This window comes from Gouania willdenowi, chromosome 16 (genome assembly GCF_900634775.1).
Source record: "Gouania willdenowi chromosome 16, fGouWil2.1, whole genome shotgun sequence".
In the NCBI taxonomy this organism is placed as follows: Eukaryota; Metazoa; Chordata; class Actinopteri; order Blenniiformes; family Gobiesocidae; genus Gouania; species Gouania willdenowi.
Window position 1 is genome coordinate 30,345,485 of NC_041059.1, and position 27,203 is coordinate 30,372,687.

At 37.7% G+C, this 27,203-nt stretch overlaps 1 protein-coding gene across 6 annotated transcripts in view; it reads left to right on the plus strand.

The window, feature by feature from the left end:
• Positions 1-27,203, plus strand: part of vps13b (vacuolar protein sorting 13 homolog B) — a 399,448-nt gene that overhangs the window by 39,120 nt on the left and 333,125 nt on the right. For all 6 annotated transcript variants that reach the window (XR_003675707.1, XR_003675708.1, XM_028469709.1 and 3 more), the window contains exons 9-16: positions 1,928-2,023; positions 2,774-2,896; positions 3,031-3,168; positions 5,331-5,418; positions 8,195-8,380; positions 11,132-11,301; positions 11,543-11,737; positions 15,323-15,447. Coding sequence is in view for 4 of the 6 variants with exons in the window: in XM_028469709.1 (XP_028325510.1) it covers positions 1,928-2,023; positions 2,774-2,896; positions 3,031-3,168; positions 5,331-5,418; positions 8,195-8,380; positions 11,132-11,301; positions 11,543-11,737; positions 15,323-15,447 (1,121 nt within the window). In the remaining 2 variants the exon portion in view is untranslated. The remainder of the gene's footprint in view (positions 1-1,927; positions 2,024-2,773; positions 2,897-3,030; positions 3,169-5,330; positions 5,419-8,194; positions 8,381-11,131; positions 11,302-11,542; positions 11,738-15,322; positions 15,448-27,203) is intronic.

Genomic DNA, 27,203 nt, shown 5'->3' on the forward strand with positions numbered 1-27,203 from the left:
CGCTTTTACAAATGTGATGCAGACCGAGCACTTGCAGGTGTAAATGTGAGCTAAACCATTTAATTTAGTCCCTGAAAAGCAGCTCAGTCGACTACAAGAGAGTTGGAGATGAAGCTGTGGAGGCCGACCACACTGTAACTACGTGAAGCCTCCGTCAGCATTAGCATTATGAGCAAAGACATATTTCCTCACTCTGGCATCTCAAAACCTGCTGTTGCTTATAGTCAATATTCACTGGTGTACAGCGGAAGTCAGGTGCACGCATACGCATGCTTCTGTGTTCACCCTGAAATGAACAGAAGTCTCAGGTATTAAAGCGAAAGTAAATGGGAGCGCATCGCTCCGCTCTAGGACTCCCTTTTAACATGAATAAACAAAACAAGCGTACACACACACACACACACACACACACACACACACACACACACACACACACACACACACACACACACACACACACACACACACACACACACACACACTAACAGCAGACCCTGCCCTCACTTTTAGAGCCAGTAGACTGGGGAAGAAATCTGGCGCTCAGCCGCTTCGCTCCAAATAAGAGACATTTTTGTAGTTCGCTCATAGGTTTTCACCTTTGCGCACAAATATGAGTGAAATACAGCCGTGTCACATAAAGTAAACAGTGTGTCTATTCGTATGGTTGCTATAAGGACAACCCCAGGTGCTATTGGTACATTTACTCAAGTAAACGTACATAGCGTCTAAGGGTTAGGTTTAGGGTTAGGTTAGGTTATAACCCTATATTGCAAAAATTTTTAGGGTTAGGTTTACGGTTAGGTTTAGTCTTAGTCACCTGACCTACACTGGCCAATGAGGGGCACTGCGTACGGATAGAATGTCGGTATATTGATACGGCAACCGTACGGATAGTCACTGCCTAAAGCAAACAACTCTTCAGTGTAAGTGAGATGGATAAAACAATGCAATGGGAGCAACTACAGAACATTTCATCACGACAATGACGTCATTGATCGGATCGGCAAATTAAGAAATTACATCCGCTCACATTAATTGCATAAAATGCAAAATATCGTCCGATCCGATATAGCCGATCAGATCGGTGTAAAGCCTAATCAAAACATGTTTGCTTCTTTTCAAGTGGAACCCCTGGCTATAAAATGCCCTGTAAAAATATATATAATTTTGTCAAAAGCCAAAATGCCACAGTTGCATTCAAAAGTCATGTGATTTTCTTCAAGCACAATAATGCTCGTCCACATACAGCCAAGATCACTCAGAACTGTCTGACCACCAACAACATCATAGTATTAGACTGGCCTCCTTGTCCGTTATAAACTCCATCATACATCTTTAGGATGTTCTGGATCAACCGAGTACTTCAGCAGGATCACCCACTGACAACTCACCAGGAGCCCCCAAATGCACTGTGGCTGAGTGGGATAAAATTCCACAGAGTCAGATTAACAATCTGGTCACGTCAATGCCTCAACAGGTACAGGCACTTCTGGTGGAAAACAATAAACACACACGCTAAAAACACATGTGATCCAAACGACTATTTTTTTTATTTTTTTTCTCGCCATTGTCATTGTTTGAAATGTTCATTCTGGAATTGTATGTTTCATTTTATTAATATGGTTAAATATAATCATAAATTATGGAAATATTTCAAAGTTGCGTTTTTTAATGCCTCTTAGTATATTTAGCTATTTAGAATTTTTTCAATGATTGCTCTATTTCTTCACCCTTAAACATGCAAAATTCACAATGGGTTGAGTTTCAGACATTAAACATTCACTAGTGTCATATTTTTCTTTTTCAATCTGCTCTGGTGCATTTTAATTTTTTTTATTTGTGTGTAAAATGATTTTAAAGAATGTCTCTGATGTTACATTTACATCCTTTGAGAATATTAATTTAATACTTTCTGACTTCATCATAGCTGACAGAGACACAGTCAGATAGCAGTTACTACAGTCCCCAGAAGGTCAAATCTAAAGACGCCTTGTGCCTGGAGCAAGAGGGAATCACTATTGAGGTATGGTATTAACAAAGTTTACAATTTACTTGTGTCCTTATTATCATTATTATTATAAAGCTTATTATTACAAAGAATTGTTAATGTACAATACTCAACATTGACAAATTTGAGCCCCAATTGTCAAAGTATATCCTCATTTTGGATTGACATGGGATATTTTTCAAACTTTTGTTTTTAAAATTATGTTCATTCTTGGTTTTCCCGCCTTTTCAATATTGCGAATAGTGGTTTGCTCAAATACTCAGAACAAGGCTGAGTAATAATTGTGTAGCCTAACTTAATCCTTTGAGAGTATAAGTCAAGGTGAGATGCACAGGGTGAGGGATAAGCATATCTTAGGGGTCACAGAGGGACTACTGGTAGTACGCACAGCCATGCATCAACCTAAAGGTGAAACAGAGACTCTGATCTTTTGTTTTTTATCAGGATTTGGGAAGCTCCCGACCGTATGAGTCATAGATCTTACCACTTTGTCTGCGTTAGTCATATGAAATTTAACACATTTTTATATACAAATAACATGTGTTTGAGTCATAGTCCTGTTAAACACATTTTTAAATGTTGGAATAAATTTTTCTGATTGTTAGAATTTGAACTTTTTAGTTTTTTGCATGGGGCATGATTTTGTTTTTTGTTAATTATTATCTTTTAAACTACATATTTTTAGTTTGTTCATATAGTGTGCACAATTGATAATTAATGTGATGATAAAGTTGCTAAATAGTCTGTCTCTGGTGTGTCTTTAAGGTTCTCATGATGGGAGAACCCTTCTTTGACTGTCAAATTGGCTTTGTGAGTTGTCGTGCATTATGCCTGAAAAGCATCATGGGGGTGCAAGACTTTGAGGACAACATGAACCGAAGTCAGGAGGTAAATGCTTCAAAACCCAAGGAAAAAAGTGTACCTGAACTTCAGTGATTAAAGTCAATATTGTCTTGAATAAAAACTGTATTTTGGTGATGTTTAATTTATAATTTGTCATTTTTTATACCCCGTGTGTGCAGGATGCTGTTTTTTTTAGCTGTGGAGAGAGCCTCACCTGTAAAGGAATGACTTACCTCACCAACTCTCTCTTTGACTACCGGAGTCCAGAGAACAATGGAGTCCGGGCTGAATTTATTCTGGATTCTGCCACACACAAGGTCCCAAATAAACTCAATAAATCTAATTACTAGACAACTAAAATAATTTACTTCTAATGATATCATGCCAGACATACTCAGATCTTTTCCGTTTTTAAGTTTGAGGCTGAAGTCAGTTTTCTGTCAAGTTGACACTGTTCTAGAGGAACAGACCTGTACTTTACTAAATGAAGCACTCATTTAAAGTGCCTTTTATAGTTTGAGAACTTACTTGTTTTGTATAACCAGGAACAACTGACTGATGCTGTTATTAAATGTATTGAGCTTATATAAACAGACTACTGGTACTTTTGCAGCTACCGACTTTAAAATGCAATAATTTAATGTCTTTACCCCAAGACCTAACCTTTGCATGAGGATGCTAAAATCAGAGCAACTATCATCGTGAGACTAGGCAGAAGATTACCACAGTGCATTCTTTCATTATATTTCCTCTTACTGAACATTCCCTTTTCATTTAGCTTAGACATCTGCTGTCAGTCAGCCAGCTGCTGGCTGTCGCTGTGGTATGTTCTTACTATCTAAGTAGTAGTGTTGAAGCCATTGTTCCTGATAACTCCCAGCTCCCTTCGTCAGCCCTCTCAGCCCAAGTGTTGACTGTGTTGACTTTGCTGAGAAATGGTCATGACCCTCAATGATGCAATTGTTTGGGCATCCATCCATCCATCTATTCATCCACACTTGAAAGTCTAGCACTCAAAGGTTTTGGCATTAATTCATTAGCGATTTTGAAACCGGCCTGGCTTTGATCCAAAAGCATGCCGGTGCTATTAGAGGTGGCCTAATAAATATTACTTATTAACCAGCTTCCCTGATAAGACTCCTCTGAAATCTCTGGTAAAGAAATCGTGGGTAGGGTTAGGGTGGAGTTGTAAATGTGTTTGGGGCCTCTCTCATTCTTTCTCTGTTTTCTCGCTTGCTTAGTCATTCTCACTGCTTATCAGTGGTTTGGGGTGCAGTAGAAAAACCGCCTCTCAAATATTGTTTGAGACAATGTAAGTGACCTACGGGATAATGATGATTACTTATTGCTGCACACGAGTGCTCTTTTGAATCAGACAAACTTTTTTATTGGTGACTTCTTTCTTTATTGCAGACTTTTGGTAGCACAGTCATGACTAGTGTCATAATTTTAAACCACGTTTTAGTAAATGTGAGTAAATATGAGGGCTTTGGTATGTGTGCCTCTGTGAGTTCCTTCTGTATTTATGTTGCTTTCCTCAGGGTGTTCTGGTGGTGGTTCAACAGCGCAAAAACTGTTGAGGTTAAATGAAACCTTTATACTGCCCATGGGGTTGAAAATGTGTGTTTGGTTGTTTCTGTCAGTTCTGTAACAAACTGTCGACATGTCCAGAGTTTACCCCTCGTTTTTATTTATGTGAGGTCAGACAAGCGGCAGCATGCCTGAAGAAAGATACAATATCCCCAAATGAAATAAGTCCTTTATCTGTGATTTATTTGTTAAAGTGTATAGGCACAAAGTACTAAGTACATTTTTTTTAAGTCAAGCTTGTAAATATAACTTTGACTGCTTGCCCAAATTAGCATTTCGCTCCCTGTACTATTGCAGGCGTGTCTATAAAATGCAGCGTGGTGTTGAGATTTTATAACGCAGTGCTAGTTGGAGGAAGCACCATGCTCTACCATGTAAGGGATAAGAAAACAGACCCTACTTCACGGAGGATTCCTTATGGAAGAACACAGGTTCCTACATACCTTGAATAATTGAATATTCAGCCTTTGACTATGACATGCCAGGTCTCTAAATCACCACAATAGGGCCAAGAATTATTTAATGTAATTATTTGTCATTAAACACTCTTATCATACTGAATAGTTGCCCATTAAAATACCAACTGAAACCCGTATTAGGGTTTTAATTATTAATAAAGTGGAGGCTTGACATCTAATGTAATGATATGAATGGCCTTTTTTGTGCTTTTTTTTTTTTAAATGTTTGACTTGCATCCAGGATTCAGGGTGCTGCCCCTAAAAGATAGTAGGTATTGAAGTAAATAGATAAACCACTGAATAATTGTTTTTATCTAGATTTGAACTCCTATTACCGTATCCACCTCTGCTCCTGTCAATTCCATTCCTTAAGAGTATCAGCGTGTTTGCTCTTTACTGCCTGTTTACTGACCTCTGCTTTTGTTTGACAGGAGACCTACACAGAGATAGTGGGCATGCAGCGCTTTGGGGCCTTTTATATGGACTATCTCTACACAATGGAGAACAGCATCGAAAAAGGTATTGTTAAACTCACTGGTCCTCATGGGGCTTGTTTGGTCACTGCTTCTCCATTTCCTTTTACTCAGTCATGTTGAGCTTTCTTTCTCTCTGTTCTCCCCTTATTCTCCTTAACTTTACTCCTCTGTCAAACAAGCCCCCTGGAGACTCGAAGAAAGAGCTTGTCTTGTTTCAGTCACAGCCACCTGGTCCTTGACCCTCTCTGTCCTCACTCTCACCCCAAACTTACCTTGAGGGCAACTGTCAGAAGTGTTTAGTCTGCGCTGACACATATTTGAGTTTCTCTTTCTTCCCGTTGCTTGTTGAAACACTGTTTTCCCCCCGTCTCTTTACCTGTAAGCTCTTAAGAAAGTGAATAGACTCTTCGTGCCTAATTAGATGTCACTCTTGCTGGCAGAGGTCTTAAGACAGGCAGGCTTCCTCATTCCTTAACACCACTCTGAGGTGTTTGTTTTAGCCGAAGTTCCTATATATTGGTATATGTTACTAATCTGATTTTAAAGGGCAATGGGAACACATCGACAATTGGAATTATTTTTGATTTATTGGAAATAGTCTTTTTTTAGGTTTGCGTATTTTGTTAATAATAAAAATGCATACCGTTGCAGTTTTTAGGCATGCAATCCGCTATTTTCTGCATGTCTTGTGTGTGACTTCACTTGTAAACAACCACAACAACATGGCCAGCAACGTGCATCGAGGCATGTCATCCCCTAACCAGGAGGCTCTGTAAGCAATGCCAGGCCCACCTGTGCACACTCCTGGGCAGAGCAGAAGGTTCCAACACATCGCTCCCACACCGCAGACCGCTGGGTTGGACACGCCTTCTCTGTGAATTATAACATACATTTTTATATGTATGTAATCTATACAAGAAACTGGCAACAAAATTGTGGAATGCTGGGTAATAAGGCTTTTTATCCTGTGATGTCAAGCTGTAGTTTGACTAAACTGGGGAAATGGTATAGATTTTATCCATAGTACGCACACAAGTAAAATCCATATATTTTCATACAAATGAAATATTTGCTTGTTTAAAAGCACATATTTTGTGAAGCCCAAATATACTTAATCACAGGCTTCTGTTGCTGCATTTATGTTCCCCTTTAAATATTGTATTTTTTCCTCCAAATGTTTTATGGTTTTGTGTGCGATTTTTGAGCTTTATATTTTCATGTTGCTAGTGAGCCTTTCTCAATGACAGACTGACAACAGGTATTCGCTATGGATTTTAATGAATCTTCAATGCTTACCACTTAACATAAAAACTAACAAACAAACATGTTTTTCCAGAAGATTATGAAAGTAGATTTTTTATCTATTTGAATTTTGATAATGGATGTTAGCTGGTGGTTTTTGATTTTTTTAAAAACTGATCCAAGATCAGTAATATTGATCTGAATCATCCATGGCGTAACGTCTAGCGGTTCAAATGTTGCTCAAAATTAGTTCACGTAATCCTGCTAACAGACAAACCAACAAATAAATAAATAAATGCCTGTGAAAATATTACCTCTTTGGTGTAGATAGGTAATACCATTATCAATCACATGTGGTTACCACAACATTTTTTGCACCTGCAAATGGAAAAAAAAAAAAATGTCAATGTAATAATAGATTATTGGATGTATTAGTCATCTTCCGTCACCTGGCTGACTACTTTTCTTTCTTATTTTTCATCCCTATTTCTCAACTTTCTCCTCTGTACCCCATTATGCTGCTGTCAGCCAGAGATGAAAATCTAAATTAAAACAAAACATTCATACTGTCGCCATGTGCTGTCAAAGTCATTTTAGCTGCAAGAGAAGTGTCAGGCTGCACTGCTGCAGGATAGCTATGGTTACCCTCAATGATTTGAACACCTCGGCTCTGTCAGTGTTTCTCTTAATCTCGGACACGGATCAGATCCAGTGTCAACTAAACAAATTAGTCTGCAACACCACAGGACTAAGATAAACTCTGAGCTACCCGAAATATGAACCAACTGAGGTCACGCTTACCATTGACTATACCTCAGAGTTATGCTGCAGATTAAAAGCCTTTTAAAGAAAAAAATCATGGGTAATTGAGACCATTTTAAATCTTTTAAATCCCAGCTAATTTGAGTCTTCTCATCATTCCTCTGACCATTCTAACTGCAGCCATATGGTTGATATTAAGTCTAATTCATTGCAGCCAAATCTCACTGAAAAGAAAGGGAAGTAGCATTGCCTGCTGCCCTTTATACATTTCCAAAATTCTGTGGGACCTACACCCCCCAGTTAAACTGGCAGGGTTGACTCCTGAGCTATAGGAACATTTGCTGCTGGGGTGGAATGTAATGTGAATAAAGCAAGTTGTGAACCTATGTCCTTTTACTGCTTCACAGCCATTCATCCACCCTCTTTTTAAATCTTAATTTTTGCCGTTTTACTGCCAGGAAGCAAAGTCTTTTAAGTAGACCTCTGGAAGAGGGCCTGTGATGAATGTAGGAACAGCTGTGTAAGAGAAGTGGACATTTGGAATATTCATCATTCCAGCGGTTAACGGCTATGTGAGGTGCATCGTGCTGCTGCGACCGCGGCTACTGCTGCTGGTTCATTACTGTGTACACTACTGCAACGTTTTTCAATTTTCAATTTAGAATTTTTTCTTCATAATTAATCCAAATCATTTACTGCTCATACCTAAAAAGTTTATTTAAATGTGTTTTCTTTTTTTTCGTTGGTGGGAATTAGCTATTATGAAGTTGGGATTTATTGTGAGATCAATATGTGTATTTAATTCTGTGTTCTAGGCTCCCAGGATTTCACTGCGGCAAACAGTGAAGATGCTGTGCCTGTTGTTCGAGAAACTTCTATTAAAAGGCTGGTAGTGGGACCTCTGGATGTGCGTCTGGACAGCAGCCCTGTTCACCGCATCTTTAAGATGATCACGTGTGCTATGGATCATGAATACGAGCCATACTGCAAACCACAGCCAGGTCAGTCATTCCTTACTGACATGTGATGGAACCCTGGGTAGTGTTTTTACTGAGCAAGATGTCACCGGCTATCATTTCAAACTTTTAAAGGTGGTAAAAACAAAACAAACCTGAACTGTTTTAAACTAATAAGAAATCAACTCAGAAAGCTCAGATGCTTATGCATGCTGTTATTTTTCTCTCATATTATTCCTATTGCATGACAGTTTGGGCTCAAGTATCCCCATCTATTACTAGGCTTGTTTCATCTCAATAACTAGGCCCTGAAAATTATGATAGAAAGCCCATCCGTTACCATCACTGTTAAATCCTAAAAAGATAGAATTTACTCAACTTTGAGAGCTTCACACATCTTTGTTTTCTAAAGTAAATGTTTGAATGCCTACATAATCTAGCTTCATAATCTCTTTCCAGGCACATCAAAAATTACAACAGTAACTGTGTAAGTAGAATGGTGAATATTAACTAAAATACCACACTGTTCAACAACATTCGGGGACTCCACTTTCTTCATCAAAGCACTCAACTTTGAAACTCATTTCCAATTAGAATTAGATGAATTCCAGATATACAGTAAAACTGTTGTGAAGTGCTGGCTAAAAGAAAACCAAAGCTGTACCCATTAACTTCATGTCTTGCTGGAGGTCATATTTGACGTTAAGGTGTTGTGGTTGATGATATGTAGTGTTGATTCGGCATTTCTATACAGTATGTATTTTGGTGTACTCTGTAAGGAAGTAACTATGATTGTTGCTTATTGGCCTGTTGTGATTATCTGTTTTTTGTGTGTGGTGAGTTTGTTTTAGCATGTGTACTTTTTACATTATAGTGCATTCACTATAATATTTCATGTAAAAGCAAAACCAGGGACAAAAGTCAGAAATTAGCAATAGCTATAAAGTCTTTGTAAAAGACCATTTATTGTTTTGGAACTATGTGTAATTGTATTGTCCCAATTTAAATACAATTATCTTCTATTCATTATTAAGAGCGCATTCGCAATGACAACAGCTTTATTCAAGCTGGTGTAAACACAGAAACAAAGTCTGGAGTGGCTCACTCTGGATCTGAGAGCTGAGTGAGCTGCAGTGCAAGTAAATAAGAAAAAAGCACACACATAAAACATTAAAAGACTTATATACAGACAGAAAGCCCTGAATAGGATCAGGCGTGTGGATGTTTGAAGAAACTCACTGGAGTAACCAGGTTTTAGTATGTTTAGGGCAGATGATGCAGCTAGGTCTTCCCTGAGCGCTCAAAAAGTGCGCTCTGACCACAAACTGAGTTATCAGCTGTTTTTTGCCCATTTGGCCCCAGGGCCATAGCACTTTGAAAGCACCCCAAAGCAAGAAAATTCTTGTGTTTTTGCTGTTTTACTTAAGAACCATGCAGCAGTATTTTTGATAGCTGTCAAAATGTTTGTTGATGCATGTCACACTTTGTGCCAAGTTGTTTATTATGTCTTTCTTCTGCCATGTTCTTGTTTTGAAACGTTTTCAAGGGTTGAGGTGTTTTCTACAGATTGACATCCTCTATAGAAACTCTTAATATTTTAGGTGTCTCAAACTGGTGCAATGTGAACACATCATTTCTCAAACTCTGTCCCTCTGTTTTGTCTCATTCTGCTATATTTTTTATTATCAAACCTGTAAAAGTATGCACTTTGTAGTCTCCCAATCCTATTTTCTTACACATCCCCTTTTTCAATGAAGGCTGTACTTGAAAGTACGGCCTCATTGTGCAACATGTGGGAAGTTAATCTAAACACCTTTTGTGAGTTATCATCCCTGCATAGTAGTTGATGAGCTCATCCCTGAGATGTTGTGAAAGAGAATAAAATGGGTGTTTTTGTGTGTAATATCTGTAGCAATAACTGCTTTGCAAAAGGTTTTGATGAAAGAAAAACATCCGCAGGTTTCGGTTGTTTAGCATCTGTGATAAATAGACGATGGGGTAATGACTACTGAGCGTTTTCGTCCAGAGTCAGCTGGTCATTTTCTTTCTTCATGTTGCGATATTTGCCTAAACTCTGGAGTATTTCTGAGATTAAGGTCAATATGAAAAGACAGATCCCTTAGATGGAATCAAAGCACAAAGGTGTATAGAGAAGGAAGCCATCGTTACTTTTTCTGTCAATAATTACTTTTGGTTAATGTCGTGGACAGTTAGTGAACCAGATGAACAGACTATATGCTGCAGTAGGAGACCAAAGCATTGAATATCTTGGAGATCCGGTTTTGGTCCCCCTTGTAAAATTGGTCCAACAGATCTGTTCCAGAGCTAAACAGGCCCATTTCCAGGGACTACAGCCAAGGTTGTAACCAAAGGTTTAGGAATTGTTCATACTCAAGTCTTGGACAGGGTTTAGTGGTTTAGTGTTCTGGTCACTTGCTTGAATGAGGGCTTTTATGAAAGAGCAATATAATGAGCATAGCTTGCAAATGCCAACTCTTTTATAGCATTTTATTCCTAAAGTTTATTAGTCAATGTGGGTTTTTGTTTAAGAACACCTATGTTTTGAAAATTCACGTGTACAGAAGCTCTACGCTAAAACGAAAATTATGAATAACCTCTTCCCCTGCTGGTTTGAAAAAATTTAACTTTATTTAGTCCAAATAGGTTTGCATTGACTCACTTATGCCATACAAAAACATTAGTTTTATTGTTTCCATTTTGGTCCCTGCCTGTCATCAGTGTAACATGTTGCTGTTCACCAAAACTGTCATGTCCTTGTTTCTATTCACTTTGCAGAAATCTTTGAGGAGAACAAAGTTCCAGCTACTCCAGAAGAAGTTTCTAACTTGGAGGAATTCATCCCAACGAGACTCACCTGTCTGACGCTGCACCAAATTTCAGTGACTGTCTCCATGGCAGAGTTCAATCTCCTCCACACATTAATGTCTGTCCTAATGGGTTACCAGGTAGTGCAAAATGTCTAGTGTTTAGTCTTTCCTTTTTATTGAAAAGTTTTATGATTCCATCTTTTAAGAGCTGGTGTTTAGAGCTGTGCAAAAAATGACCTTGGAACACAATTGGATCTAATGCATGTGTAATTATGCAGCCCTGATTGTTGTAATTACAAAATGTTAATACCAAGTAAAGATAATTTTGCAGATGAAGTGATTTAAACCCTTCTGTCTCTCTGCGTCTTGCCTCCTTCAGAATGTGCCAGGACCAACAACAGTGCCAACATTTCAACCTTTGCGCCCACTCCCCTGTATACAGTTTCAGGTGGAGAAAGTCAATGTTGAGCATTCAGTTCCGATGTATGCTCCAGAGCTGGTTACCACTGTCAGCAGTTTAAGCCAGGTTTCTGACAACCTGCTACACCACTGCTATGCACACCTCTATCTCAAGGTGAGTACTAAACCAAACTGCTCTCTTTGTTGGTTAATATAAAGTACATTTGGCCATTCTTTTTAACTTATCAATGTAGAATGTGTGTTCTACTCTAATGGATTGATTTGTCTTGTCTAAGTTTTGACTAATTTATATTTACGTCCATTTTTGTGACACATTTAATTTTACAGTATTGGTTGCATGCACTTTAGTACACCAGCAAGTCACTAGATGCTCTCAGTCTTCGTAAAGTGGCCTTAAGGCTGGGATACACTTTGCAATTTTTTTAATCATTGTACTCAGCTCCAGCTCAAACTGTGCACCTCATGTGCAGAGGCCGAATGTGTGCAGCTCACAGTTCATGTTCTCACACTACATGGACCGACACTCTGACACGATCTGACTGCTCAACCGGTACATACATACACGACACGTCGGGGTCTTGTTTCCGGAAATGCAACGTACAAATTAGAAGAACAACAACTCTGAAGCGTTGTTGGTAAAAACAGACGAAGAAGAAGAACCCGGAAGTGGAGAGAAACTTGCAAATCTCAGCAAAAAGAGTTTTAAAAAAGAAAAGGCGACGATGTGATGGACCAGGAACTAGCTGGACAGACGTGGTCAGTACAGTCCATACATTTTACAGAGGTCCTACGGTGTTCGCCCATGCGCAGTGTAAGAGTTTAAGGTGAGCCAGTCCGTGGCACTGCTTCAACCGTGAGATAACCTCACGAGGAGCGACTGGATTACAACAATTGCTGATCGGGAGCTGGTCGTGAGGTGTTAATTGCTTCTCGTCACCCCACGTATACTACATGATGCATGACACACGATCTAGCAGAGAATCGCACGATCGAAAATTGTCTCAAAATGAGTCAAAAATTGCACAGTGTATGCCTGCCTTAAGTCCCCCTTTCATTTACCATGATAACCCCTTTTTAACGGCAAATAAAAGCCATAGTACCATCCTCCTCCTGCTCCAGTCCATCTCTGCTTTGCTTTGTGTATTCATTTTCATTAAACTTTAGTCGTATTACACTTCCTACTAAATCAGCTACTAATCATAAATCCAAAATTAAACCACAAGTTTTTCCTACAATAGAAAGTGTTTTTCCTTTTTTCTTCTCAGATATACCTTTGAGCCAGCATGCTCTCAGGTAGTTCAGAGAGTGTGAGTATTACTTTGGTGGCTTTAGAAAATCCGACCAATCAATCTTTAATTGAAGCCTGGTCAACAGATCTGGAGTCATTTGTGGTGGGTTCGTCTGGCCTGGTATGACATGAGTGTGTTTTTAAGGCAGGATGTTTACAGGACATCATGCTGGCACTCCTTATCACAGGGTCACTGCAAGGTTAACAGTCACCTTGTCAGCGGCCAGGGAGCACTGTGGCCTATCAGCCAATTGGCTTTGGAATCTGCAGAGGTCCTAATGCTACCTCTGGATTTTGGCTGTAGGATCATGAGAGGGTGGAGGTCATTCTGGCCACAATTCACCCTGAGCAGGATGTGATTTGGAAAGGGTATAAACTAAGGCTTATCTAAATCTGCCTTTTATTGACGCTGGCTGTCAGAGCTTACTTAGGTTTCTGTCTCAGGGTGTTGGTTTGCTATTGTTTCACATGACTTTAGTCATCCCAAGACTTCTGCCAAAAAGACAGATACTGGGATAAAAATAAGTCATATAGCTGTTCATAAAAAACAAAACAAACAATCTGTTTAGGATGAAAAATAACTTGCACTAGATAAGAGTGTGATCTGTATCGATGAATATCCAGCAATAACTTATATGTTTTTGTTATTTCATAACTTGCACCACATATGCATTACATCATATTGACAATATTTAGTTGAGAAATCGTGCTACACAGTTTTGTTTTAGTGTAGTTTGATGCAGATATGATTTCAACACTATCATCCCAATGGCAATACATGTATTTGCTCTAATGTTCACTGAATTAAAAGGTAAAAATCCCCATGTTTTCTGTGTAATTTGCCGTATCAGAAAAATAAATACCAAGCCACATCTATAATACGTCACTGGTTAAAGGAAAGACAAATGGTGCATTACTAATGAAATGAAAACACTTAGTTAATGGTATTCCAGCAACTCACAAGTAAATAAAACCAAAACATGTTGTCACCTAAATGATCAAATCAAATCAAACTTTATTTATATTGTTTTTTATATAAAAAATATAATTCAAAGTGCTTTACATCATTAAAATCATTTTAGATTAAAAATATCCCACGCAAACAATCCACAAGAAACTAATGCTGAACGATTGATTGCATTTGCGATATTATTGCAATATCATAAAACACGATTTTGTAATCGCAAAGGCTGCAAAAAAAAATTTCTCTTAATTTTGTTTCTTGTTTAGAGTGTTTAAGAAGTGCAGTCCATATGTTCACATGTTTCATGAAACGTGAAGTTAGTTGAAGAGGTAAAGCCACAGATGTTTGCTTTATTGTTGTGATCTGTGCTTTAAAATGTATGTTTTATATTTATTTAAAGTTTAAATAAATCTGAAATTATTATGAAACAGATTGATTTATTGCTTGTGTTCATTGAAAAATACATGACATGAGGCCCTTGAAAAAAAATTTGCATATTAAATTAGAATCGCAATATTGAGGAAAAAAATTGCAATTACATTATTTTCCAAAGTCGTTCAACCCTACAAGAAATAGGATTATGTTTGCGACAATCATATTGAGTCAACATTAATAGGCCTTTTAATACAAAACCTCCATAATGTGTTTTGTTTTTAGTGATTCAATTGTATTAATAAAAAAATAGTTTTTAATGTAGTATTTAAAGTTCTTGTCCACTTTCTAATTGAAAGAGAATCATTGTTTGGACAAAGCTTTCTGCTTTTAAAATGGTTAGATACTCTTTCTCTTCAGGGATCTTAAAGGTCTAGTTCTGTGCAAACAGCAGCTGTGTGTTTAAGACAGCTGGGCCCAGCCTTCAGCCTGTACCTTCTTTATTAAGCAGGACTTTTCCACCATGTCTACTATTAGCAGTATGTAAACATTGAGGTTGTATTACATATAGTATAAAGAGACTCTATAGCCCGTTTATTAAAATGGAGCTCAATTTATACGTGCATAAAGCATAATGACACTTACGCAACTTTTATTTTTGAGAAAATATATTTGTGAATAGATGAATACACAAAACAGACTACACAATCACTATCAATATATAGACTTTAAATCCACTGTGAACTTTCCTGAAATAAGTTACTAACATTAGCATTAGCGTGTTTTGAGTGCAAATACATTTTCCCTTGAATTGCCTAACATGGTTGTTTTCAGTTCAACTGAAAGTAAGCATAAATTTTAGCTCCAAGTAAAAATGCCACTTCGAGGAAGTATCTTCCACTATTATTTCTTGCTAAGTGAGCTAATGTCTCAGGCATTTCTTTTGGATGGTTCGCAGTTATATATCATGATATTTCAAATTAGGGAAATGGCACATACAAAAAATAAACTCCCGTAGTAGTGTTATGTTTTTCTTCTTATCTTTGTTTTTAACTTTATCTTTTTTCACACCTTTGTTTGTGTTTTCATTTTTCCCTTTCTGATAATATTTGCAGGTGTTTGGGTTCCAAGGAGGCTTGACATGCCAGGACAATACAGGACGATTTCTTCCTCTGATTCCCATCATCCCCAGCTTTAGTACTGCTCTCTATGTAAAGCTGATTCAGATGCCTGCACTCTGGTGAGCAAGTAAAAAGTTCCCAATCAAAATTCAACAATTATATCTTGTGTGTTTCATCCCATCTTTAAAAAAAATATGGATTAGCAAACCTTTCCAACAAGTTCTACCTCTAAGTTTGAAGCAATCCACAATTATAAGTATACACATCCTACACATTCCCAGCTGTGGTAATTAGTATTTACTGAAACCTCAGGTAAATAGGACCTTATATGTTTAGTGGTTGTGGAAAAGGGACATAAAAATAAAGAAAAAAATCTTATTTTGAAGAATATTTTCAGTTTACCTTATGACCTGCAGTAGTCAAACAGGCTGTCAACAGGCTGTTGACCAGATCCAATCTAGATGTAAGCAATGCCTTAATGCTGTCTCCCTTTTCACACTTAAAGCTGCAGTATGTAAGTTTGTTTTGGCTTCATTTGGTCAAAAAGTCATAATCACCTTTGAGCGTATTGTAATTCAAAGTGTTCTGAGAGGATGCTGGACCTCTGTTCCTTCTCTTGCCTCTTTATTTGAACTTTAGAAATCCAGGAACGTGACGCAACAAATTTGCCAAACAAAGATCCTTTAAAGGTTCAGTATTATGCTATTTTTCACCCATCTCCATTTGTTCTAAGAACCCCAACAACATAGTATTTGAGGTATTTTAGCCCTCTGAAAAGTGACTTTCTGAGCAGTTCTATAAACTGGCTGTTTTGGGGCCTATTTATGCATAATCATGAGTGGGTGTGTCTCTAAACGCTGACTCCACACAATACAGACCCTTTCCAAAAAATTAGAATATCATGTTTAATGTCCATAATTCCATCCAAAAAGTTTCATAGATTATAGATTCAGGGCCCAAAAAACAATTTCAAGTATTTATTTGCTCAGTTTTACATAATTTGGGCTTCCAGCTCATAAAACCCACGAAAACAGGATTTCAAAAAATTAGAATACTGTGAAGAAATCACCATTTACTTCTCAGTTTTTGCAGAAAAAAAGAGGAGAAGAAGGACTGGACTGTTGGCCAGTGATCCAAGGTCCTCTTTTCAGATGAAAGTAAAGTGTGCATTTCATCTGGGAATCAAGGTCCAAGGGTTTTTGAATGGAATTATGGAAATTAAACAACTTTACCATGATATTCTATTTTTTGGAAAGGGTCTGTAGCTGATCACTAGCGATTTTCTTTTGCTAATTACACACTCTTGTTATTGTTTTCAGCCAAAAAACTGCACATTACAGTAAAACACATGGCTATTTAAGCGGCTGTTGTGATTGTGAGTCAGACGAACACTGTTTCAGAGCGTGTGTGCGCCATGCGGTAGCAGCAGCGGAGTCAATCAGCTGAGTCAGCTGCTTCAAACACTCACCGGAGCTGACTGCGCAGACTCTGGCTTCAAACTATGTCAAATTTGTAAGATGGAAGTGCCCCTAAGCACCATGTTTTGGCTTCAAGAGCGTTGAGTGGGAACAGCTACAGAGCATGCCCACTGCTCAGAACAGTAACTACAGAGTGATACATGCATTCATGTCAAAGTCTTTAAAACATCAGAAAACTCTACAATAACCCAAGATAAAGTCTCTTCATTGTCACTAGTCACTAAAAAAGTTGCTTAGAGCTCCACAGATGTGCGCGTTCGCAAGGATGCCGGTAAATTTGAAACAGGGAGGAGAGGGGGGAGCGTGGTTGATTCCATACAAGCCTCAAAATTCTATATACTGTAGCTTTAATTTGAGCTGCATGTTTTGCAAATCTGTCAACATCTTTGGTTTTGTACAACAATGGACACAAGATAATGTAATCACCAGTTACCCCTGAACACCAATTGTATGGCCGTTCAAACTAGTCAAAGTTAAGTTGAGTCATTGCATTTCTCATGCCGCTGATTCAGGTTTTAGATGTCTTTCTGCTCCCACACAGCTGAGAGGTTTGATATCAGGCTTTCTGCAAACCCGTTTGATGATACTTTATTAGATCCAGGAGTTGTAAACCAACATATGTGGGAAACAGACAAAATTCAAGGTTCAGTATGGTGACTTGTTGTTTTGATGAGTATGTGCTTCAGGTCATGATGTAATTTAATTATTTTTTTCCTTTTAGAGCTTCTTCTACTTTTTCTTATGACTTATTTCTGACTATTTTACTGTGGGTGTAATGGATATATTTCCCCATTGTGGTACTAATAAAGTATTATTTAGACTTATCGTACTTTATATAGAATGCTACACTACAAAGTCGACTATATCAAGTCTTCTCTGCCCAGGAATGTCTTAAGAAGGATACAAACCACACCAGCTGTCATGTCTGATAAACCAAAAAAGTGGTTCTGGGGAACCTCTCTGGAACAAAGCCTTTTTTCTTATTGCTATGAGAAAAAAGGTTTTCCATTTTTGTTAGCTACTGTATATAAAGGCTTTAAGATTTCTCACATAGAACAGAAAGCACTTGCTTTATCTACTAAAGACAATGGGAAATGTAATTAAAGCTTTTCCAATTATAATGCATAATAGGCTTAGGCTGTACAGTTTTTTCTTGCAGAGATACAGTAATGCTGCCTACTATTTTTGTTTGATTCACGTGTAATATATTATTTGCAACAAACTTACAGTATGTGTATTTGTTAGATGTCAGGCCTTAGGTTTTTCATTACTAGTTAGCATGGTAAGCATCTGAGTGTGATGAGTGATAGATGAGCCACTTAGTAAACAGAAAAACAGTCAGCACTGATGTGGTGTCAGTTTTTTTTTTTTTTTTTAAGGAGCGGACCAAGACAGGGAATGGATGTAACAACATTTTGACATGAATACATTTTTCTTCTTTAGAACAGAGTAGTTATCATTGAATATATTGTGGCAAAATAGAGGTGAATATATAGATGTAGACTTTTCAAGAGGAAAAGTGAAAATAAGTGAAATAAGAGTGATAATTTTCTACATATGGAAAATGAAAATTGCTTCTGAACTTGGATATTCAATTTGTTTATGTATTTTTTTAAAAATTTTTTTAACAATTTTTACACATTTAGGAAATTTGCAAGAATACACCTACAAGTACTGTTATTCACTTGACACACATGCGCACACACACGCACACACATGCACACACACTGCCCCCAACCTGACACCTTGCAGTCAAAGTGCCTCCTGAAGCAGGAAACCAGCTTGGGAATCAATTTCCCCCTATTAGTTTGTATTTAAACATGTCAAAGAGCTGCAAATGGTTTTGACTTATCCAGACTTTTTCTCCAGGCCAACACCGTCTCTGCTGTACTGTGGTTTGCTAGCCACAAAAGGAACCACCTGTCCTTCACCCAGAGTGCTGTGTAACTAGACAAACTCTAATTCCCAGTGCTTTCTGCTCTTAATAAAACTCCCAGTTGTTTGTTTGATCTCCACCCCACCCCGTATAACCCTCTCTTCATGCTGTCTTGCCTGACTTAAATAGTGGATTTAGATGTCAAACGGATGTTATTTTTTTCTGACAATCTTTGGATATATTATCTTCAGGGAGCCTTCCACTTGAATTCTCTCCTGTGGCTTTTTTCAAGCCTGGTTCAGACTTTGCAAACTCTCTGACATTTTAGGAAAATATTGTTTATTATTCAGCTTTATGTATAGCTTGTGGAGTTACATTTGATTAGCATTCTGTTATTGTGTGTAGTGCACCATGTGGCCTTTTCTTTTTGTGCTTTGCCTTATGTCAAGCTGCGTGATCATATTTCAGTCATACCTTAAAGCAGGCGAACATTAATACCACAATTATGTCTCCTCTCCCAAAAAATAACTACTTCTCTTGATTTGAATAGCTTTAATTCCTCAGACACATGAACTGGTTAGAAACACATCTAGTATCAACAGTTTGCCTTTCAGTTTCTTTTTAGTAGCTCAGATGGACTTGTGATCTGGTATGAGTTGTCATGTCTTTTATTCTCGTTCTAAGTATCAGAGAACTCGTGCATACGAGACTTAGTTTTCACATCAAATGTACAGTACTACTTGAATAGCTCTGGTTCTGACAGACAGGCTGAGAGAAGCAGCCAAATGATGCACTCCAGCAGGTGGTAGCATTCAATTCTACACTTCCTTCTGTTTGCTTTGGGTCTGCTTTTATTTCTGATGCATTCCTTCACACCAAGATAGTAGAAGAACTGTGCTCCATGCAGACACTCCAGTTTGAACCTAACCCAAAGCACACTTCTGTTTGTGTGGCTGCCAGTTAACTGGAGTGATTTCAGAGACTGGGTATCTGAATACCTGGCACTCATAAGAAGTCATACGAGAGCTGCTTCAGTGTCCTAAAGTTCAACACAAACGCTATCACTTTTCCCTGTGGGCAGCAAACTGCGGGCACCCTCCTTTTTGTTTAGTTTGGTGTAATGTCAAATGTTTCTGCCCCCAAAATCCAAGTTTTTTATCATTCTATGTCAGCCTTTTAACTTGTGGTCTTGGATGTCATATGTTTTTTATGGAAAAAAAATGTTCAGTAAACACAGATACTTTAGTATTTGTAAAAAAAAAAAAAAGAAAAGATTGATGCATCATCCAAATCCGTAGCCCTTTGAAATCTCCATGTGCTGTCCTTCCAGCTCAGTAGCATTGTTTTAACTTTATAGCCGTTGTCAGAATGAGTTGGAATGAATCAGGCTGACAGGCAGTTCTTTGTGTGCAGAAATATTAGAACTAACTTTGAGAATCACACAAATGTGCACACTAAAACTTGTGTGTTGCTTGTCTTGGAGTTGATAAAGTAGATTCTCTAGCAGCCCATGACATTGTATTTAGGCATCACTTTGGCTAATATGTAACAAGTGCAAGTGAGTGCTTGTCTGGTTAATAAACGTTAAACTGAGTCCATACGTAAACCCTGCGTGAGTGCGGAGACGCTTTTTTTTTTCCTCCAATTTGGAAGTTTGGAACAAATTTGACAGAGAAAGAAAAAAAAAATGCATACTTTTTTTTCTTTTTAGCACTGTATCTATTTCTGGTTCTTTGGGAAATATTCAAAATATAAAAAAATAAAAATCTAAAGTAATTGTTATATTGCAAAGTATGTACATAGTCACAATGAAGGACTACCTTTTTTGGGACTCAGCAATAAGATTCCCTTGGTCTGGCTGTTAAAGCCGTTATTCAATGTATACACGTTGCCTCACAATAAAGTGTGGGAGGCATGGGAATGTTAGAAGTGCCACCTGCATCGATTTCCCTAAAATCTAACCTTCGTTTGACTCAGACATTTGTGCACACATGCACCCACAGTGTTGCACTCACACCATATAATACTTCTCTGGCAGGGCCACCTGACGGCAGCAGCATATGGAAACAGGCCAAAGCCTGGGCCCACCAACTAACCAACAAACCAGCAGCAGCTTAGTGTGGTTCGTCGCATTGCAGGCCATAATTCAGGCCCACACTAGCTTTTATGTGGCATTTTTAACAGCCCCTGTTACTCACGCAGCTATTTCTGAGGGGATGATTTCTCAAAGCATGTGGCATTACAGGTGCAGGTTATATAGTCCCACAAAGCTGACTTTCCTTACAAATGTCTTAGAATAGAAAGGAATGTTGTTTTTTTCCCTTGATATGTAGTTATTATGCTAAGTTTATTTTATTGTCAATCATTGGCTCAGTTTTTAGCACTACCTGTGAGATTTTTTTTAATGTTATATAGAGAATTTCTTTTCCGTGTCTGGACTGGTAGTCTAGACTCTAGATTAACTCATGTTGTGATTTATGAAGGGTGCTTGAGGCATCTGAGGCACGGGGCTTCTGGTGTGATTGTAATGCCTCATTACTCCTGTTCATAGTTGGCCATAGCAAGGTGCTCCTGTTCTGTGTCTCAAAGTGCAGGCAAGAATAGGAGGACACGTGTTTTCTGTGTCCTTGAGTAGAGAACCAAGACAAATTCAGCAAATATTCATGAGCAGCTTTATAGTGAGAATGATGACTCCTCGCTATTTTGGCAAGCTATATTATTGACAAGATGAAGTGGAATAATGGTTTTGGCTGAAGAAAGCTGATTTTAAGGTAGGCTACAAAATTGAAAAGTTTTCTGTTAGATGTCAAGAAATTTGAGAATAAGGAAATTTGCACACAAGCAGAATAACAACTGTTGCACCTTCTGAACAAACTTTAAAAAATAGAAGATCATTTTCAAGGTCTCTGTTCAACCCAGCTCTCCAAGGTCTCTGTAGACCGGACTGAAGCTTTTTAGTGAGGGATAATTGAATGATCAGCGAGTGGTTGCTGTGGTCGTGCTCTGCTTTGAGTTGTGGTTCAGAGGCCATGAAAGCAGCAGTGAATTTCTTTAGCTGAACAAGGAGCTCCACATTCTCTACGCCGTTAATAAAGAAACACATGGATGTTTTCAGATGGAAGAAAAATGTTTTCACATAATGAAACTTTAGTGACTCAGGCAAAAATTAGGCTTAGGCATGAACAGGTATTAGAACCTGGACATACCCATGATGTAATATTGTTTTAACTTTTCCATCTAAAGTAAGACATTATACTGCACGGTAAAACATCATATTTGGTGTGGCACACTCAATAAAATATTTGAGCCAACTGTGTGCACGTTTTTTTTATCCTTGCATCTGGTGTAGGAGTTTTATTTGGTTTTATGTCTGACAAATCAATGGATGCATTGAGGAGTGTTGTAACAAGGAAATTGCATCAGCTCATGTCTACCTAATGTTACTGGTGATTGAGATCTGAATTTGTCCTTGCTTATTTTAATCTGAGACAACTTCCCCATTTTCACATTGTATCTCTCTGCCAATACATTAATATTACCATATCCAGTCTTTCACACAGTTAATTTATGTGGTTAGCCTTTTCAATGTAGCAGCAGGCTTTGACTTGTGACTTTTTTTGTTGTAAAAGTGTAAATGACTGCCCTCTTCAAACCCGCGTATTTAAATCAATATTTGCTATTGGCTGAGAATGGTGGTCTTCATATGGCACAAACCAGCACTATTGGCACCGTAACTGTTAACTCTGCAATCTATGGTGAGTAGGTTGGATTGAGAATATCAAATAGAGCAGTATAGTGAGTATTGGCTAGGTACTGTAGTTAGTAGTGATGGGTATCCCCAGGTACCTCACGATACGATACTATCACAATATTTTGCCCGAGATAACGATAATGTCACGATACAGCGATTCTGCGATAATCGATATATTGCGAGACATTTCTTTCATGATACATTACGATATCTGTCTCACTGAAGAAATTCAGAATTTATCGACTGCACGGAATCAATTTCACAAGAATTACACAACATTGTCAATCAATTTCACATGAATGACAGCCTAGTAAAACAAAGTGTATACTGCACACTAGGGCTGCCAACTTTGGTCGTTTAGTCGACTAATTGGTCAATGCCGTAGTGGTCGACCAAGATTTTCATTGGTCGACCAGCAACAGTATCAGTTTCAAGACCAAAAAAAAAAATGCAATGCACTCAAATCTGTGATAAGGATTAAATATCAATATAATGTATTTAATGCCTAAACATGATTCTGTGTCCAGAAACAGTTCTATGTGAGTGTTGACATTAACTGTTTATTAATAAAAGCAGGCTTACCACTAAAACAAACATAAATATGTCATTTGTATGAGGAAAAAATAGGTTTTAATTGTAGGTTTTAGGTCGGGCTCTGATAGGTCTGTTGGACCTATAGGTTTCACTTTTGCTTTATCAGGTTCTGGTCAAAGCTTGAATAAGGTTCATATCATAAATGGTCTGTTTAAAATCAAATCAACACCACAAAAAGCCAAAACAAAATATTTTCCTTTTTCCTCGTGAATTTTTTTTTTTTTTTTTTGGTCGACTAATTGCTACGTGTGCCATAGTCTTGATCGACCAACCATTTCTTTGGTTGACCACAGCCCTACTGCACAGGGGTTGTGGACACACACGCACACGCACACGCACACACACACACACACACACACACACACACACACACACACACACACACACACACACACACACACACACACACACACACACACACACACACACACACACACACACACACACAGACGGTGTAAATGTGTAAATATCCACTCCTCACCTACTCACCTATAGTCTCATTGTACGGTGTATGTACTGCATTATCTCTGTGTATCATGTATGTATATATATATATATATATATATATATATATATATATATATATATATATATATATATATATATACATATTTTTTTTTTGTTATGTCTTGTATGTTGCATTGTAAAGAAAAATTATTATAAAAAAAGAAAATCAAGATTTGACCCCAGTGTATCGATAACGTACGGCAAGACGAATTATCATGATAGATCGTAGTATCGATATTTTGGCACACCACTAGTAGTTAGTGTAGCATAGATTGTTGTTTGGAGATTTTAGAATATTGACTGGGCATGTCTTAACTGCTCCAGGAGCCCCTCACCATTGCCAATGCATTTTTTGAACTTCCAGCCTAATAATAATAATGATAATAATCAGTTTTATATTTTTGGTACTCAACGTCACTTTACAGAATACAGAAAAATAAATAAATATAGCAAGAACAATAAAAGTTATTATTAAAGTGAGCTATACTCACGTTAGCCAAAACCTTGGGGTTTAGTTACTCTTTAAAGACCTAACAGAGAATAATAGATTAAAGTAGAATAAAACAAAGTCCTAACTGTCTTCAGGGCATTTTCTTATTCAAATTATAGATGATCTGCTTCAGCTTTTATAAAACAACACTAACTGATCAGGGATAGGTAAAGAGCTACATGTGACTCACACCACCACATAGATTTGCCAGCAAGGATTTAGACTTGAGGATAATTTGTGTGATTATATGAGATCAGCAACTGTTTCAAAATAGAATAGAACATGTGAGATTAAAAAAAGAAAAAACACAACCAAAAAACTAAGTTTTCATGGTTTTTTCTCTGTCATTCCATAGCATTAAAGCTTTGTGACGTGGGACAGTGGAATCAAGAGCAGCTGTAGATGTTATTAGTTGATTTAAAGACACTTGATTTAGTCATCTGAGGGCCTAAAGCTTGAAAGAGAGGAAACAGTGGGAAACAGTGAAGGATGGATGGATTATTAGCTCAGAGTGGATTAACATCTTCTGTGGTGTGCGTTCCATTGTCCTCTTCTGACTTCTCAGTGTTGTTCTGCAATGCTCCTGAAATACCCATTGAGCTTTAACAGATACAACTCCACCAAAAACATTGTTGCTTTTTGCATTAATTATTAGCTTTTATTTCGTTTTCATTTGATGGAATGATTATGATAATAAAAATATAAATACTTTATTGTAACAAACTCATTTGAACAATCATTTGATGCTGAGTCTACAGTGTATGGACAGTGGTCACTTATATCTGTGTATCCCTAAAAAGAATCCCACCTCAGCCACAATCAGAAATGTTGAATAAGTGTAGGAATACGCACACAATCACTCAAGCACAATCTCACACCTAGAGGTGTTTTCCTTTAATGGTTGATGAGCCTTGTCATTGCCTCTTTCTAGCCTTGTGCTCTGCAGCTGTCTGCGCAATTTGATTAAAACCTTTATTTTAGTAATTCTTACGTAATGAAGACCTCTCTTTTGAGAATGGACACGTGTGTACATGTGTACATATGTACATGCGTTCATACGAATGTGTGTGAGACTTTGCAATGTGTGTTTTGGGTCAACAGTGATCCAGATGGGAGGAGAGGGAGGTCTGTGTGTGAGAGAGAAAGAGAAAGTGGAGTGTTTCTTTCGATGACGAGTTCCGGCTGTTCAGAACCAATGATTGAGAAATGAACACATGGTGCACCTTTAACCCCGTTGAACCACAAAACTCCAAGCTGTGGCCACAAATACAAACCATGCCGCCTCTAACTCGTTCCCTGAATCTGAGCAGACATTTAGAGTTGACTTTTCCTAGGTTGAAGTATTAGGTTTCGCCAGTTGCATATACGGGAATCATAGTAACTACTACCGGTATAGCTATCTAATGCTCCATTAGAATGAGTCAAAACTGCAGCACCTGTATGACATTAGTCAGACTCGTAAAATAGGCTTATGTGTAATGTTGATATACTGTATAATTACACACACACTGAGCAGCATAGATGCTACGTGCTACTATCTCGTCTCCTTCCAATATATCCTAAGTTCACAAAGTGGGGTACGGGTACTCCCAGGGGTATGCAAATTGTCATAGGGGGTACGTGAATACAAATTAAAAAACGATTAATGTACCCAAGTTTATACTTTATGTATGATTTATACGTCATGTAAAGTATGTAAGGCGCCCACAATATCCAAGCATTAAGTGACATATCAGTCCCTGCAGGATTTTCTCTTTCCAATTTCATTAATTTTGACCAATTCTTATTTAATTTGTGAAAAGTATGTTAAATAAATGCAGGAAAGTAGACTTCTTTGAAAATTTTAAATGACTGCAGTCATGATAAAAAAGCATGGGAAAATTGTGATTCTCCAAATATTGTGGTATACATATTGAATTTGTGTATTTAGATATCTGAGCTGATTTATCTACAACTGAATTATTTGGTAATCTGGACAACAATTTGTTTTTTCTGTCTTTTTAAATTTCTCCTGCATGCCGAATTTGATGGTCTAATGAGTCAGATTTGTGCTGTATGGCTGCGTTGTATATGACATTACATTATTATGTTTTTAAGTGTGCAGTAGAAGGGGGTACATGGCTTTAAGTTAAATCTCTGAAGGGGTATGGGAGTGTAAAATGTTTTGGAAGCACTGCAATATATTATAGTGCTACTGCCCCCACTGGCCAGGATGGGTATTTATATTACCGTCAGCAAGCACACATTACAATCACAGGCTGTCTAATGCATTTTTGATTGAGGGAAATTGGACAAATTACCATGACACACCTAATGACAGCACAGTGGTTGAAAAACACTGATTTAAAGGCTTAGGGAGACACTGTAGTGAATCTTTTGTCGTCAGATAATAAGAGCCTTTGGGGAGTCAATAACTCACTTGTTTTCAAGATGGGGTCAGTGACCTCAGTTCTAAGAGATTAGGTTTGCTGCTATAGTTCAGATAATGCAATGAGTAAGACCAATTCTCCCCACTTTGTAAAGTGAATAACAATGGCAGAAGAGGATCTTGTCAATTTTTTTTTTTTTTTTTTTGAGTATTTGTATTGGTTAATTGAACTAGTTTGTGACAGTGAATGATGTGTAGAAACCTGAGAAGTTATCAGAGGTCTTAGGACAGTGGCTATCTCTTGTATCTATTTGACAAATACGTCAGCCTGTAATGGATTGCTGTGTCACTTTTGTGGACTTTGTAAATAGATACTGATACGTTGGAATTCGGAGAAAGTTGCACACTTAAACCTTGTCAGAACTAAATGACACGCCAAAGAAATGCTGCCGATTTTCTGATGGATTATTTTCTCTTCATTACTGTGAATGTGAAGCTTAATATGGTGTAATAAACCAGATTGGCTCATTATAATTACACACACCATTCCCTGTTCTGACATGGAAACGTATTGCCGGTCAGTTACTCCAACAAAGAGAACGTTGGGTAATGAGGCTTTTAATGTTGCTGAAATATCTGAATGCTAATGCTTCCTTTTACCATAATCATGGTGCCACTACATTTTATTAGAATGCTATTGACTTTCAGCACTACTTTGTGGGCAGAGAGAACCGTTTTAGTGAAGAACCAATGTTTAACCAGGGAAATTGAGTTTTAATGTATTAATTAGACTTTAAAAGGGGTTGTGGGC